This window comes from Pseudophryne corroboree, chromosome 2 (genome assembly GCF_028390025.1).
Source record: "Pseudophryne corroboree isolate aPseCor3 chromosome 2, aPseCor3.hap2, whole genome shotgun sequence".
NCBI lineage: Eukaryota > Metazoa > Chordata > Amphibia > Anura > Myobatrachidae > Pseudophryne > Pseudophryne corroboree.
Genome location: NC_086445.1, coordinates 58,977,506 through 58,995,119, shown reverse-complemented (window position 1 = coordinate 58,995,119; position 17,614 = coordinate 58,977,506). Strand labels below are relative to the sequence as shown.

At 49.8% G+C, this 17,614-nt stretch overlaps 1 protein-coding gene across 1 annotated transcript in view; it reads left to right on the top strand.

The window, feature by feature from the left end:
• Positions 1–17,614, top strand: part of DLG2 (discs large MAGUK scaffold protein 2) — a 1,975,700-nt gene that overhangs the window by 1,431,731 nt on the left and 526,355 nt on the right. Inside the window, exon 12 of the mRNA XM_063950647.1 lies at positions 3,774–3,930. Within this exon, the coding sequence (XP_063806717.1) occupies positions 3,774–3,930 (157 nt within the window). The remainder of the gene's footprint in view (positions 1–3,773; positions 3,931–17,614) is intronic.

The window sequence follows — 17,614 nt, the reverse complement described above, 5'->3', positions numbered from 1 at the left end:
ACTATTTACCTTTCAGGTGTCTCCTAAAGCTGGCTCAGCGTCCTAGGCCCGGTTCCCAGCTATGTTGCTAACATTCATATGTCATGTCTCACTTTTGCTGATCCGTGGATATTGTCTTTCCAATGCCCGGGCGACTGGCATGGCGTCACCTGCCGGCGGGGCCTCGGGCATCGTCTCCTGTTCTCAAGGCACTACAGGGTATGTGGCACTCTTCACCTACTGCGGCCGCGGCCATCCATGCTGGAGATTTGAGACGCAAGTCGGCGTTCTCTGTGTTCACCGCCGCCATTACAGAGGAATCTCCATGTGGTGTTACAAACAAGGTTTCCCTCCACTGGCCGGTATGGGCGCAGCCATCTTAGTTCCAGTCACATGATCCTGACCTCCAATCCATTGCTCCGCTGAAGTCTGCCTAATTGGTCATCCAATCCCTGCATACCTAAGGGTATAAAGGGACTGAGCCTGCACCAGGAAATCGTCAGTGCTTTGGTTGTCAAACCTTGTTTCCAGTCTCTCTCTCCTGTGGTTGTTTTGTTCCAGGTTTCCAGCTCCTGTCTCCATTTACCACTAAGAGACCCGCACCAGCTTACCACCTTGCGGTGCAGCCTGACTCTGCAGTCTTCTATGACTACTCCAGCTTCCAGCTACAGATCCATCTGCTTCCAGCAGTGATCAGCTTCCTTAAAGTGCCGGTACTTCTCCAGCGGATACCTACATACCATCGGTACCCGCATATCATCATTTCCTATATCCTCGCTCCCTAGCTTCATTCTACTACCTGGCTGGTTCCATCCAGCATCCACTCCATGTTTTAACACCTGGCTGGTTCCATCCAGCATCCACAGCAGTCACCTCAACTACAGTGTTACCAGCTTCCAGTGATACATCTGCTGGTGTGTTCCTTGGCTACTCTTACTACTACGGACGGGTCTGGTAAGGACATTCCATCTCTGGGACATTAAGAACTGTACCTACTGCTACCAGTACCCTGTGGCCTTTGCCAAACCTATAGTGATCCAGGAACTGTTTTATTTTAATTACTGTATCTCTTCATTCATTTACCACTGCTGTGAATACATGGAGTTCTGTTAATAAACTTTTATTGACTTTTTAATCCTGGTTGTCATGGTCACGCCTTCGGGCAACCTTCCTACACCGTATTCATATGTCTAGGGGTCTGATTAAACCTCCCAAGTGTAGTTTCACCTCAGCCCCTACAACTGAGGCTTCCTCCCGTCAGCTCAGGCCCTCAGTTGTGACAGGAGGCAGCAGGAAGCCACAGGCTGAGAGTTATATAGTGGGAGGAGCAGGTCCTCAGCAGCACAGAGTATATCAGGAGATGAGTGATGTGCCAGTGAGGACAGGGCTGCATGTGACAGTGGCAGTGACATGATGTGAGGAGGGGAATGGAGGCAGCAGGAAGCCACAGGCTGAGCGTTATATAGTGGGAGGAGCAGGGTCCTCAGCAGCACAGAGTATATCAGGAGATGAGTGATGTGTCAGTGAGGACAGGGCTGCATGTGACAGGGGCAGTGACATGATGAGAGGAGGGGAATGGTGGCAGCAGGAAGTCACAGACTGAGAGTTATATAGTGGGAGGAGCAGAGTCCCCAGCAGCACAGCGTATATCAGGAGATGAGTGATGTGTCAGTGAGGACAAGGCTGCATGTGACAGGGGCAGTGACATGATGTGAGGAGGGAATGGAGCAGGGAGCCACAGGCTGTGAGTTATACAGTGGTAGGAGCTGGGTCCCCAACAGCACAGAGTATATCAGGAGATAAGTGATGTGTTAGTGAGGACAGGGCTGCATGTGACAGGGGCAGTGACATGATGTGAGGAGGGAATGGAGGCAGCAGGAAGTCACAGACTGAGAGTTATATAGTGGGAGGAGCAGAGTCCCCAGCAGCACAGAGTATATCAGGAGATGAGTGATGTGTCAGTGAGGACAGTGCTGCATGTGACAGGGGCAGTGACATGATGTGAGGAGGGGAATGGAGCAGGGAGCCACAGGCTGTGAGTTATACAGTGGTAGGAGCTGGGTCCCCAGCAGCACAGAGTATATCAGGAGATAAGTGATGTGTTAGTGAGGACAGGGCTGCATGTGACAGGGGCAGTGACATGATGTGAGGAGGGAATGGAGGCAGCAGGAAGTCACAGACTGAGAGTTATATAGTGGGAGGAGCAGAGTCCCCAGCAGCACAGAGTATATCAGGAGATGAGTGATGTGTCAGTGAGGACAGGGCTGCATGTGACAGGGGCAGCGACATGATGTGAGGAGGGGAATGGAGGCAGCAGGAAGCCACAGACTGAGAGTTATATAGTGGAGGAGCAGAGTCCCCAGCAGCACAGAGTATATCAGGAGATGAGTGATGTGTCAGTGAGGACAGTGCTGCATGTGACAGGGGCAGTGACATGATGAGAGGAGGGGAATGGAGGCAGCAGGAAGCCACAGACTGACCGTTATATAGTGGAAGGAGCAGAGTCCTCAGCAGCACAGAGTATATCAGGAGATGAGTGATGTGTCAGTGAGGACAGGGCTGCATGTGACAGGGGCAGTGACATGATGTGAGGAGGGGAATGGAGGCAGCAGGAAGTCACAGACTGAGAGTTATATAGTGGGAGGAGCAGGGTCCCCAGCAGCACAGAGTATATCAGGAGATGAGTGATGTCAGTGAGGACAGGGCAGCATGTGACAGGGGCAGTGACATGATGAGAGGAGGGGAATGGTGGCAGCAGGAAGTCACAGACTGAGAGTTATATAGTGGGAGGAGCAGAGTTCCCAGCAGCACAGAGTGTATCAGGAGATGGGTGATGTGTCAGTGAGGACAGGGCTGCATGTGACAGGGGCAGTGACATGATGTGAGGAGAGGAATGGAGGCAGCAGGAAGCCACAGACTGACAGTTATATAGTGGGAGGAGCAGGGTCCTCAGCAGCACAGAGTATATCAGGAGATGAGTGATGTGTCAGTGAGGACAGGGCTGCATGTGACAGGGGCAGTGACATGATGTGAGGAGGGGAATGGAGGCAGCAGGAAGCCACAGACTGACAGTTATATAGTGGGAGGAGCAGGGTCCTCAGCAGCACAGAGTATATCAGGAGATGAGTGATGTGTCAGTGAGGACAGGGCTGCATGTGACAGGGGCAGTGACATGATGTGAGGAGAGGAATGGAGGCAGCAGGAAGCCACAGACTGACAGTTATATAGTGGGAGGAGAAGGGTCCCCAGCAGCACAGAGTATATCAGGAGATGAGTGATGTGTTAGTGAGGACAGGGCTGCATGTGACAGGGTCAGTGACATGATGTGAGGAGGGGAATGGAGGCAGCAGGAAGCCACAGACTGACAGTTATATAGTGGGAGGAGAAGGGTCCCCAGCAGCACAGAGTATATCAGGAGATGAGTGATGTGTCAGTGAGGACAGGGCTGCATGTGACAGGGGCAGTGACATGATGTGAGGAAAGGAATGGAGGCAGCAGGAAGCCACAGACTGACAGTTATATAGTGGGAGGAGAAGGGTCCCCAGCAGCACATAGTGTATCAGGAGATGAGTGATGTGTCAGTGAGGACAGGGCTGCATGTGACAGGGGCAGTAACATGATGTGAGGAGGGAATGGAGCAGGAAGACACAGGCTGAGAGTTATACAGTGGTAGGACAGAGCACGGTCAAGTACAGTGTCCCTTTAATGCAGCACTGTATCTGTAGTAAATGCATGATGTACTGTATAATGTATTTTTCTGGATTTCCTTAGCAAATGTAAATGTGTTTCTACAGGGAACCGCGGAAAGTCATATTGCACAAGGGCTCCACGGGACTGGGCTTTAACATTGTTGGTGGAGAAGACGGAGAAGGAATATTTATCTCTTTCATCCTAGCAGGGGGACCCGCAGATCTGAGCGGGGAGCTCCAGAGAGGAGACCAGATTTTATCAGTAAGTATCAGCACACAAAGGGAACATTACGTTCAGAGCGTGTGATATTATGTGTTGTGGAGCCACTGACTATTTACAGGTCCATATTTGCACTTTATAACCCCGGGTCTCATTCTTATTCTACGTGTATGTTATCATCAGAGATTCAGTGTTAGGTCACCTATGGTACGGCCTTTCCAGCAGACAGGAAGCTGAGATGGCCAATCACATAACAGTTAGGGAAGAAATAAGGGGGTAGACTGACAGCTAAACGACTGTTGCTGAGCAACATATGAACCATGTATTTGACATGCTTAAGGCATAATTCACATTTAAGGCGTTTTATAAAGTGGCCCGGCCCCCTACACATAGTCCTATGTAGACCCCACTTCCTGTCCCTGTCATTGACTTCCTGTGGCTGCCATTTTTGAAAGCCCCAAAGCCAAATGTTACCACTTTGGCCAATGTGAAGCGTTGCAGTAACGGGCACTGGAGGTGGAGCCAACGTAGGAATTGGTTTGCTGCCTGCTTCTAATCAGTTGCTTTGTAGCAATATTTTATTTTTCCTTGGTTGTACAAATGTTGCTGCTCCATATAAAACAATTAACCCTTATCCGCTTAGTAACCACTTACCAGTATTTTTTATTATTGAATAGCAGAAAAAAAAACCTCTTTGTAATCGTATTATTTTATGGCCGCTGAGTTAGACAAACACAATCTTCAGAAGCCAGTAATTTGTATATAACATGAGGTCCAAATAAGCACTGATTGTGGCAAACGGAAGTAAAGGGAATAATTAGCAGAGGTGTGATGTCAGTCGGGTAAGAGGTTGGCACTGGGATTCCAAAAATCAACGACTGTTCACAAATGGCACCTCGTAGTGGTAGGCAATTACTTTCCTGACTGCATGTACACACAGATCCACCCTACCAGTGACTGCCATGGGGCTGTCATGCTTCCTGGCCCCATGATCATTCCACGCAGTGTTCGAAGTGAATGCTGTTTGGCTTAGGAAACCTTTGTGATGTCATGCAGGGGAAAAAGGCCATGCAATATGGGACCCCATGCACAGCAGATATAATAGATCCAATTGCAACTGATGTACTATTTACTATTAGATCAAGTTTACAAGGTGGGGCAATCTGTCTGTCCTGCGTCCCAGACTTTTGTCCTGATTGGTGAACAGTTGGAAGATATGTCCCATTAAGTGAAGGCCCTTTAATGCCATGAGTACCAGTGGCATGTGCACGCAGCAATGAAGGTGTGTTATTAGGGGAGGGGATGGAGGTGTGCTGGGCATGCCCCAATATTATGTGTCGCACCCAGGAGTGGGTATAGCTATGGCGGCGCTGCCGGCATTCTGACCGGCGGCATCCCAGCCGCCAGGATCCTGACTACATCCCGCAGGAATACATCTCCAAGTTCCCTTAAAACAGCTTCAAATCTTCCAGGTACACTTGCACACAGTTTTTTAAAGAAATCGGCAGGTAGGTTGTTCCAAATATCTTGTGTAGGGCCCCTCTGTGGGATCCATTTCATCACTACCAGGACTCCTTGTTCTTCTTTACGCTGAAGATAATTCTTAATGGCATTGGCTGTATGTTTGGGGTCGTTCTCCTGCTGCAGAATACATTTGGAGACAATCAGACACTGATGGTATTGCATGGTGGATAAGCGCCTGCCCTGTACACTGTAATGTAGATGAAGCACTGTTTGAGAATATTGAGCGCCAGTCTCATTACGTGCTGATCCGCCGTTTGTGTTAGTTCCTGTCCTTCCAGCCGTCACTGACATCTGTTACTGTTTGTTTCATGCCAATTGTTATGAGCCACTCATTGCTGCTATACTTTTATACACTCCTATGCTCTGCCTTTTAATACCCTCACCCTCTCCATGACACACCTCCTCATTACCATATTACACACCCTCCCATAAACATTTAACATAACACACTGGCACACAATACATTTGAATACAGCATATTGTAGTGCTGGCAGCCACTCTTTCCTTCTGCGTTTGTTTTTTTAACTTTTGAGGCTTAAATGGAATCACACTTGAATCCAGAAGCTCAATAGAGGGCAAAAAGGCCTTTGGCGTACGTAACTGTAGGCAAGGGCAGCAGGAGTCTCTGGATTGTCCATCTGGTATTAAAGCATAGTTGCCTACCCTCCAGGATCATGCGGGAGAGTTCCATTTCAAGCTCTTATCTCCTGCTGCCCTGCATTATAAATCAAATCTCCCACTTCTTTGGATTCTGCACTGCAGCCAGGGGACCACCAAAGAATTTCTTGCTGCAGTCATTTCTGTCCGAGCTCATCAGCCTCTGCTGTTGACTCTCAGCAAATCCTTGTTGGATCGCACACAGCTTGCTGACCCCTTTTGTTCTGGTGTCTTCTTATCTCAGCCTCTGGGGCTGCTGCTAGCGTGTGAACTATGGGATGTTGTATTAATGATCTTTAGTTAAACACACAAAAAGGACAATACAACAACATTTTTAAAATCTGTTCTTAACCAAGAGATGATCAATAAAGTAAGAATTCACAAAAGGTCAAATTGCATTTGGAATGTACTGCAAAAGCGTCACATTTATCACGTATATTGTGCTGAGTGAGCAGAAAAGAAATATCACAGGGAACAATTGCAAACAATAAATCCAGCTTTGCAGGCAGCAACATTAGTATACTGTATATAAATATCTAGCAACAAGCATGTAGCCACATATACACCCATCACATATACACCCATGATGATTCAGATTTGGACGGACAGTGTATTACTACAGCTTACATAGAAGCAGCAGCAATGCAGAGATATGGTAATGCTATGGTATAAGTAGACACCTCCTGCTTGCATTAGTGATCCTCGGACACAGCATTGGAACACTTGTGACACCATTGGCTGACTGAGTGACCCGTGGGGTCACGCAAGCTAGCGCTGCAGCTCCTTCCAAGAGGCCAGGAAAACCCCATCTTCCTACAGAGATCCTGGCCTCGGCACTCCCCCAAGCAGCTGCAGACTATCAAACTCTTGACGTCTGCAGCAGTACTGCATATCGGTACTTTGCAACATGCTTTCAAGTTCAATCTGGACTCAGGCACCATATGTGGATCTAGACACGTCCTTCGGATGGAGCAAGACGCCCCCTCAATGGCGCACCACGCTTTACACGGCACATTCTAATCTCCCTGAAACTAGTTTTCAAAAGTTGGCAAGTATGCGTTAAAGGCATACAGTCATGTCCACCCTCATCGTTGCTGCAGTCGCGCTGATATGGGGGGATGCCCAGCACAGGGCTATCCCGCCCCGCATGCCAGTGCCACACCCCCCCCCCTGCAGAAGTGCAAAGGCATCGCACAGCGGTGATGCCTTTGCACTTTAAGAGTAGCTCCCGACCAGCGCAGCTTTGGCGTGCTGGCTGGGAGCTACTCATCGTTCCCCGGCCCGCAGCAGCTGCGTGTGACATCATGTAGCCGCTGCGGCCCGCCCCCGTTCGGTCCGGCCACACCTGCGCTGGCCGGACCGCGCTCACGAAATGGCGGCCAAACGCCGCCGTTCCGCCCCCCGCCCAGCGACCGCCTCTGCCTGTCAAGCAGGCAGAGGCGATTGTAGTGGCCCGACAGCCTTCGGCCATCTGGCATGCGCCGGCGCACTGCGGCGCCGGCGCATGCGCAGTTCTGACCCGATCGCACCACTGCGATAAACTGCAGCGTGCGATCGGGTCAAAATGACCCCCTCTGTGTGACTTTCAGCAATACCAATAATAAGATTTTAAACCTACCGGTAAATCTATTTCTCCTAGTCCGTAGAGGATGCTGGGGACTCCGTAAGGACCATGGGGTATAGACGGGCTCTGCAGGAGACATGGGCACCTATAAAGAACTTTTAGTATGGGTGTGCACTGGCCCCTCCCTTTATGCCCCTCCTCCAGACCTCAGTTAGAGAACTGTGCCCAGAGGAGATGGACAATACGAGGAAAGGATTTTGTAAATCTAAGGGCAAGATTCATACCAGCCACACCAATCATACCATATAACCTGGAATACACATAACCAGTTAACAGTATGAACAAACAACAGCAACGGTCCAAGACCGATTCCAACCTTAACATAACCCTTATGTAAGCAACAACTATGTACAAGTCTTGCAGATTTTCCGCACTGGGAAGGGCGCCCAGCATCCTCTACGGACTAGGAGAAATAGATTTACCGGTAGGTTTAAAATCTTATTTTCTCTTACGTCCTAGAGGATGCTGGGGACTCCGTAAGGACCATGGGGTTTATACCAAAGCTCCCAAACGGGCGGGAGAGTGCGTATGACTCTGCAACACAGACTGAGCAAATGCTAGGTCCTCATCAGCCAGGGTATCAAACTTGTAGAATTTAGCAAAAGTGTTTGAACCCGACCAAGTCGCTGCTCGGCAAAGCTGTAAAGCCGAGACGCCCCGGGCAGCCGCCCAAGAAGAGCCCACCTTCGTAGTGGAATGGGCCTTTACTGAATGCGGTAACGGCAATCCAGCCGTAACATAAGCCTGCTGAATCATGTTACAGATCCAGCGAGCAATAGTCTGCTTCGAAGCAGGCGCGCCAATCTTGTTGGCTGCATACAGGACAAACAGTGCTTCTGTTTTCCTAATTCTAGCCGTCCTGGCTACATAAGTCTTTAAGGCCCTGACTACATCCAGGGACATGGAATCCTCCAAGTCACTCGTAGCCACAGGCACCACTATAGGTTGGTTCATATGAAATGAAGACACCACCTTAGGTAAAAATTGAGGACTAGTCCTCAATTCCGGTCTATCAACATGAAAAATCAAGTAGGGGCTTTTGTGAGACAAGGCCGCCAAGTCTGACACACGCCTTGCAGATGCTAAGGCCAATAACATGACCACCTTCCAGGTGAGAAATTTCAACTCAACCGTTTTAAGGGGTTCAAACCAGTGTGATTTTAGGAACTGCAACACCACGTTCAGGTCCCATGGTGCCACTGGGGTCACAAAAGGAGGCTGGATGTGCAGCACTTCCTTTACAAAAGTCTGGACTTCTGGAAGAGAAGCCAATTCCTTCTGAAAGAATATCGACAGGGCCGAAATCTGTACTTTAACATTCCCATATCCACTCCAGTCTGTAGGAAGTGGAGAAAATGACCCAGATGGAAATCTTCCGTAGGAGCATTCTTGGTTTCACACCAAGAAACATATTTCCGCCAGATACGGTGATAATGTTTCGCCATCACCTCCTTCCTAGCCTTTATTAGAGTAGGTATGACCTCCTCTGGAATACCCTTCTCAGCTAGGATCCGGCGTTCAACCGCCATGCCGTCAAACGTAACCGCGGTAAGTCTTGGAACATGCAGGGCCCCTGCCGCAACAGGTCCTCCCTGAGAGGAAGAGGCCAAGGATCTTCTGTGAGCATCTCCTGAAGATCTGAGTACCAGGCCCTTCGAGGCCAGTCTGGAACAATTAGTATTGTCTGCACTCTTTTTTGCCTTATGATTCTCAACACTTTTGTGATGAGAGGAAGAGGAGGAAACACGTAGACCGATTGGAACACCCATGGCGTTACCAGAGCATCTACTGCTATTGCCTGATGGTCCCGGGACCTGGCACAATACCTCCGAAGCTTCTTGTTGAGGTGTGACGCCATCATGTCTATTTGAGGAACTCCCCAAAGACCCGTTATCTCTGCAAAGACTTCTTGATGAAGTCCTCATTCCCCTGGATGAAGATCGTGTCTGCTGAGGAAGTCTGCTTCCCAGTTGTCCACACCTGGAATGAAGACAGCTGACAGAGCGCTTACGTGATTTTCCGCCCAGCGAAGAATCCTGGTGGCTTCTGCCATGCGACTCTGCTCCTTGTCCCGCCTTGGCGGTTCACATGAGCTACTGCTGTGACATTGTCTGTTTGAATCAGCACCGGTAGGTTGCGAAGAAGACTCTCCGCTTGTCGAAGGCCGTTGTATATGGCCTTTAATTCCAACACGTTGATGTGCAGGCAGGACTCCTGGCTTGACCATAGTCCTTGAAAATTTCTTCCTTGGGTGACTGCTCCCCATCCTCGGAGACTCGCGTCCGTGGTTACCAGAACCCAGTCCTGAATGCCAAATCTGCGACCCTCTAGAAGGTGAGCACTTTGCAGCCACCATAGAAGAGACACACTGGCCCTGGGGGACAGTGTTATCTTTTGATGTAATTGTAGATGGGACCCGGACCACTTGTCCAGAAGGTCCCATTGAAACGTCCTCGCATGGAACCTGCCGAAGGGAATGGCCTCGTAGGCTGCCACCATCTTTCCCAGAACCCGAGTGCATTGATGAACTGACACTCTTTTTGGCTTTAGCAGGTCTCTGACCATTCTTTGGAGGTCCTGTGCTTTCTCCAACGGGAGAAAAACCTTCATTCGTTCCTTGTCCAGTATCATACCGAGGAACACAAGTCGAGTTGTTGGAACCAACTGTGACTTTGGTAGATTGAGAATCCAACCGTGTTGCTGGAGCACTCTCAGAGAGAGTGACAAGTTTTTCAGTAACTGATCTTTTGATCTCGCCTTTATCAGGAGATCGTACAAGTATGGGATAATTGTGACTCATTGCTTGCGCAGGACCACCATCATTTCCGCCATTATCTTGGTGAAAATCCTCGGGGCCGTGGAAAGCCCAAATGGCTACGTCTGAAACTGGTAATGACAATCCTGTACAGTGAATCTCAGGTACTCCTGATGAGAGGGATATATGGGGACATGGTAAGCATCCTTTATGTCCAGTGACACCATAAAATCCCCCCCCTCCAAGCTGGCTATCACCGCTCGGAGTGATTCCATCTTGAATTTGAATCTTTTCAAGTACAGGTTTAGGGATTCTAGATTTAAAATGGGTCTGGCCGAACCATCCGGTCAAATAGTACCCTTTTCCCTGTTGGTTCAGGGGAACCCTGATAATTACCTGCTGTTGACACAGCGTTTGAATTGCAGCTAACACTACCTCCCGCTCTGGGGTAGAAGCTGGTAAGGCCGACTTGAAAAATCGGCGCTGGGGCATTTCTTCGAGTTCCAGTTTGTAGCCTTGGGAAACTATTTCCAACGCCCAAGGATCCATTTCTGACCGGACCCAGACCTGGCTGAAGAGTCAAAGGCGTGCCCCCACTGGTGAGGACTCCCGCAGGGGAGCCCCAGCGTCATGCAGTGGGTTTTTTAGAAGCCGGGGTGGACTTCTGTTCCTGGGCACCAGCCGAAGCAGGTGTTCTCTTTCCTCTACCCTTACCTCTGGCAAGGAAGGAGGATCCCCGACCTCTTCTGGACTTTTGCGACCGAAAGGACTGCATCTGATATTGTGGAGTTTTCTTTTGCTGTTGGGGAATAAAAGGTAAAAAGGTAGATTTACCTGCGGTAGCTGTGGAAACCAGGTCCGCGAGCCCATCCCCAAACAACACGTCACCCTTATAGGGTAAAACCTCCATATGCTTTTTTGAATCTGCATCACCCGTACATTGGCGAGTCCATAAGAACCTTCTCGCTGAAATAGCCATGGCATTGGCTCTGGAACCCAGCAACCCAATGTCTCTTTGAGCATCTCTCATATACAAGACTGCGTATTTAATATGGGCTAGAGTTAACAAAATAGTATCCCTATCTAGGGTATCAAGGTCAGCCAACAGTGTATCTGTCCAAGCTGCAACTGCGCTACATACCCATGCCGACGCAATTGCCGGTCTGAGCAAAGCACCAGTATGTGAATAAATAGACTTTAATGTAGTCTCCTGCCTGCGGTCCGCATGATCCTTGAGGGCAGCTGTGTCTGGAGACGGCAGCGCCACCTTCTTGGACAGGCATGTTAAAGCCTTGTCCACAGTGGGAGAGGATTCCCAACGTACCCTGTCCTGCGTAGGAAAAGGGTATGCCATATTAATTCTTTTGGGAATCTGCAGTCTCTTATCTGGAGTCTCCCAAGCTTTTTCAAATAACTCGTTAAGTTCATGAGATGGGGGAAAGTTTATTATCTGTTTCTTTCCCTTAAACATGTGTACCCTCGTGTCGGGAACAGAGGGTTCATCAGCGATATGCAACACATCTCTTATTGCAATAATCATACACTGAATACTCTTTGTCACCCTAGGGTGCAATCTAGCTTCATCATAGTCGACACTGGAATCAGAGTCCTTGTCAGTATCTGTGTCCACCATTTGTGACAAGGGACGCTTTTGAGACCCCGACGGGCCCTGTGAGTCGGTCCAATCCGAGGATTGACCCCCTGATGCCTCCCTGGATTCAGCTTTATCTAGCCTCTTATGTAAAGATGCCACACTTGCATTCAACATATGCCACATGTCCATCCATTCCTGAGTCGGCACTACCGACGGGGACACACCACTCATCTGCTCCACCTCCTCCTTGGAGAAGCCTTCCGCTTCAGACATGCCGACACGCACGTACCGACACCCCACACACACAGGGATATACCTATAAGGGGACAAATCCCCCAACCAGGCCCTTAGGAGAGACAGAGTGAGAGTTTGCCAGCACACACCCAGCGCCAAACTGACACTGGAAAATCCAGACAGCGCTTTTAAATTATATATAGCCAATATTCCCACTCACTGCGCTCCAATGTGCCCCCCTCCTCTTTTTTTCAGCCCTCTGATGGTGTTCAGCAGGGGAGAGTCCGGGGAGCCAGTTCTCTGCAGCCTCTGTGGAGAAAATGGCGCTGGTTAGTGCTTGAGGGATCAAGCTCCGCCCCCTCCAGCGGCGGGCTACGGTCCCTCTTCAATTTTAAGAAAATGGCGGGGGAACGTCTATTTGCTGCCTCCGCAGCCTAATGAGACCCTTTTTGCCCCAAAACGAGGTTTATTGCTGCCCAAGGCGCCCCCCCCCCCCCCCCCCCCTGCGCCCTGCACCCATCAGTGCCTATTGTGTGTCTGTGTGTGGGAGCAGAAGATCTGAAGTCTTCTGCCGCCTTTGAAGTCTTCTTGCTTCTCATACTCACCCGGCTTCTATCTTCCGGCTCTGTGAGGAGAAGGGCGGCGCGGCTCTGGGACGAACCCCAGGGTGAGACCTGTGTTCCGACTCCCTCTGGAGCTAATGGTGTCCAGTAGCCTAAGAAGCAGAGCCTATCATTTAAGTAGGTCTGCTTCTCTCTCCTCGGTCCCACGATGCAGGGAGCCTGTTGCCAGCAGTGCTCCCTGAAAATAAAAAAACTAACAAAATTCTTTTTCCACAGAAAACTCAGGAGAGCTCTTTGCAGTGCACCCTTCTCCTCTGGGCACAAGATCTAACTGAGGTCTGGAGGAGGGGCATAGAGGGAGGAGCCAGTGCACACCCATACTAAAAGTTCTTTATAGGTGCCCATGTCTCCTGCGGAGCCCGTCTATACCCCATGGTCCTTACGGAGTCCCCAGCATCCTCTAGGACGTAAGAGAAAAAGGTATTGCTGCTAATTTGCTCCAAAAGTCGTACAGTCAGTGTTTAATCTAAACAGACCTGTTTCTGTGCTGAGACTTATAGTTGAATGGTGATTTCATAGAGCGCCCCTTAACCCCACCAACCCCACCGTTGATTTGCAAGGAATGTCATCACTGTGTGAGTGCCGCACATCACTTCCAAAATGTCTGCTGGCACCGAACAATGTACATGGTACAAGTTGCTATAAAGTTACATGGTCAGAGTAGAATAAAATGAGACGTTATTGTGCTGAGAGTTGTAGTTGACTGCTGCTCCGGTGATTTCCTAGCCACCCCCCAATACCAAAAAAACCAAAACACTGTACTTGTAGTACAGTCCACCATTGGCGGTGGAATGTACAGTAGGTCCCCGTGTCCATGTTCTGCAGTGGTCCAAGGTAAAACAAAAAACCTCAGTGACCAGAAAAATAACGGACATGCTGTACAGTATACAGTACTTTATTATACATTGGAGATGGGAAATAAAAAATGATCCAATAAATGTAGTTCTTGTACTGCAAGCATCAGTTGATTACATTAGAGATTTCACGCACGCACAATACCGTTTTTCAAAAGTGACACCTGGCGGACGAACACCAGTATTGCACTCTCCAGTGTCTCAGTACACTAAGCTGCGACTCAATACTAGAGATGTGCACTTGAAATTTTTCGGGTTTTGTGTTTTGGTTTTGGGTTCGGTTCCGCGGCCGTGTTTTGGGTTCGACCGCGTTTTGGCAAAACCTCACAGAATTTTTTTTGTCGGATTCGGGTGTGTTTTGGATTCGGGTGTTTTTTTCAAAAAACACTAAAAAACAGCTTAAATCATAGAATTTGGGGGTCATTTTGATCCCAAAGTATTATTAACCTCAAAAAACATAATTTCCACTCATTTTCAGTCTATTCTGAATACCTCACACCTCACAATATTATTTTTAGTCCTAAAATTTGCACCGAGGTCGCTGGATGACTAAGCTAAGCGACCCTAGTGGCCGACACAAACACCTGGCCCATCTAGGAGTGGCACTGCAGTGTCACGCAGGATGGCCCTTCCAAAAAACCCTCCCCAAACAGCACATGACGCAAAGAAAAAAAGAGGCGCAATGAGGTAGCTGTGTGAGTAAGATAAGCGACCCTAGTGGCCGACACAAACACCGGGCCCATCTAGGAGTGGCACTGCAGTGTCACGCAGGATGTCCCTTCCAAAAAACCCTCCCCAAACAGCACATGACGCAAAGAAAAAAAGAGGCGCAATGAGGTAGCTGTGTGAGTAAGATAAGCGACCCTAGTGGCCGACACAAACACCGGGCCCATCTAGGAGTGGCACTGCAGTGTCACGCAGGATGTCCCTTCCAAAAAACCCTCCCCAAACAGCACATGACGCAAAGAAAAAAAGAGGCGCAATGAGGTAGCTGTGTGAGTAAGATAAGCGACCCTAGTGGCCGACACAAACACCGGGCCCATCTAGGAGTGGCACTGCAGTGTCACGCAGGATGTCCCTTCCAAAAAACCCTCCCCAAACAGCACATGACGCAAAGAAAAAAAGAGGCGCAATGAGGTAGCTGTGTGAGTAAGATAAGCGACCCTAGTGGGCGACACAAACACCGGGCCCATCTAGGAGTGGCACTGCAGTGTCACGCAGGATGTCCCTTCCAAAAAACCCTCCCCAAACAGCACATGACGCAAAGAAAAAAAGAGGCGCAATGAGGTAGCTGTGTGAGTAAGATAAGCGACCCTAGTGGCCGACACAAACACCGGGCCCATCTAGGAGTGGCACTGCAGTGTCACGCAGGATGTCCCTTCCAAAAAACCCTCCCCAAACAGCACATGACGCAAAGAAAAAAAGAGGCGCAATGAGGTAGCTGTGTGAGTAAGATAAGCGACCCTAGTGGCCGACACAAACACCGGGCCCATCTAGGAGTGGCACTGCAGTGTCACGCAGGATGTCCCTTCCAAAAAACCCTCCCCAAACAGCACATGACGCAAAGAAAAAAAGAGGCGCAATGAGGTAGCTGTGTGAGTAAGATAAGCGACCCTAGTGGCCGACACAAACACCGGGCCCATCTAGGAGTGGCACTGCAGTGTCACGCAGGATGTCCCTTCCAAAAAACCCTCCCCAAACAGCACATGACGCAAAGAAAAAAAGAGGCGCAATGAGGTAGCTGTGTGAGTAAGATAAGCGACCCTAGTGGCCGACACAAACACCGGGCCCATCTAGGAGTGGCACTGCAGTGTCACGCAGGATGTCCCTTCCAAAAAACCCTCCCCAAACAGCACACGACGCAAAGAAAAAAAGAGGCGCAATGAGGTAGCTGTGTGAGTAAGATAAGCGACCCTAGTGGCCGACACAAACACCGGGCCCATCTAGGAGTGGCACTGCAGTGTCACGCAGGATGTCCCTTCCAAAAAACCCTCCCCAAACAGCACATGACGCAAAGAAAAAAAGAGGCGCAATGAGGTAGCTGTGTGAGTAAGATAAGCGACCCTAGTGGCCGACACAAACACCGGGCCCATCTAGGAGTGGCACTGCAGTGTCACGCAGGATGTCCCTTCCAAAAAAACCTCCCCAAACAGCACATGACGCAAAGAAAAAAAGAGGCGCAATGAGGTAGCTGTGTGAGTAAGATAAGCGACCCTAGTGGCCGACACAAACACCGGGCCCATCTAGGAGTGGCACTGCAGTGTCACGCAGGATGTCCCTTCCAAAAAACCCTCCCCAAACAGCACATGACGCAAAGAAAAAAAGAGGCGCAATGAGGTAGCTGTGTGAGTAAGATAAGCGACCCTAGTGGCCGACACAAACACCGGGCCCATCTAGGAGTGGCACTGCAGTGTCACGCAGGATGTCCCTTCCAAAAAACCCTCCCCAAACAGCACATGACGCAAAGAAAAAAAGAGGCGCAATGAGGTAGCTGTGTGAGTAAGATAAGCGACCCTAGTGGCCGACACAAACACCGGGCCCATCTAGGAGTGGCACTGCAGTGTCACGCAGGATGTCCCTTCCAAAAAACCCTCCCCAAACAGCACATGACGCAAAGAAAAAAAGAGGCGCAATGAGGTAGCTGTGTGAGTAAGATAAGCGACCCTAGTGGCCGACACAAACACCGGGCCCATCTAGGAGTGGCACTGCAGTGTCACGCAGGATGTCCCTTCCAAAAAACCCTCCCCAAACAGCACATGACGCAAAGAAAAAAAGAGGCGCAATGAGGTAGCTGTGTGAGTAAGATAAGCGACCCTAGTGGCCGACACAAACACCGGGCCCATCTAGGAGTGGCACTGCAGTGTCACGCAGGATGTCTCTTCCAAAAAACCCTCCCCAAACAGCACATGACGCAAAGAAAAAAAGAGGCGCAATGAGGTAGCTGTGTGAGTAAGATAAGCGACCCTAGTGGCCGACACAAACACCGGGCCCATCTAGGAGTGGCACTGCAGTGTCACGCAGGATGTCCCTTCCAAAAAACCCTCCCCAAACAGCACATGACGCAAAGAAAAAAAGAGGCGCAATGAGGTAGCTGTGTGAGTAAGATAAGCGACCCTAGTGGCCGACACAAACACCTGGCCCATCTAGGAGTGGCACTGCAGTGTCACGCAGGATGTCCCTTCCAAAAAACCCTCCCCAAACAGCACATGACGCAAAGAAAAAAAGAGGCGCAATGAGGTAGCTGTGTGAGTAAGATAAGCGACCCTAGTGGCCGACACAAACACCGGGCCCATCTAGGAGTGGCACTGCAGTGTCACGCAGGATGTCCCTTCCAAAAAACCCTCCCCAAACAGCACATGACGCAAAGAAAAAAAGAGGCGCAATGAGGTAGCTGTGTGAGTAAGATAAGCGACCCTAGTGGCCGACACAAACACCGGGCCCATCTAGGAGTGGCACTGCAGTGTCACGCAGGATGTCCCTTCCAAAAAACCCTCCCCAAACAGCACATGACGCAAAGAAAAAAAGAGGCGCAATGAGGTAGCTGTGTGAGTAAGATAAGCGACCCTAGTGGCCGACACAAACACCGGGCCCATCTAGGAGTGGCACTGCAGTGTCACGCAGGATGGCCCTTCCAAAAAACACTCCCCAAACAGCACATGACGCAAATAAAAATGAAAGAAAAAAGAGGTGCAAGATGGAATTGTCCTTGGGCCCTCCCACCCACCCTTATGTTGTATAAACAGGACATGCACACTTTAACCAACCCATCATTTCAGTGACAGGGTCTGCCACACGACTGTGACTGAAATGACGGGTTGGTTTGGACCCCCACCTAAAAAGAAGCAATTAATCTCTCCTTGC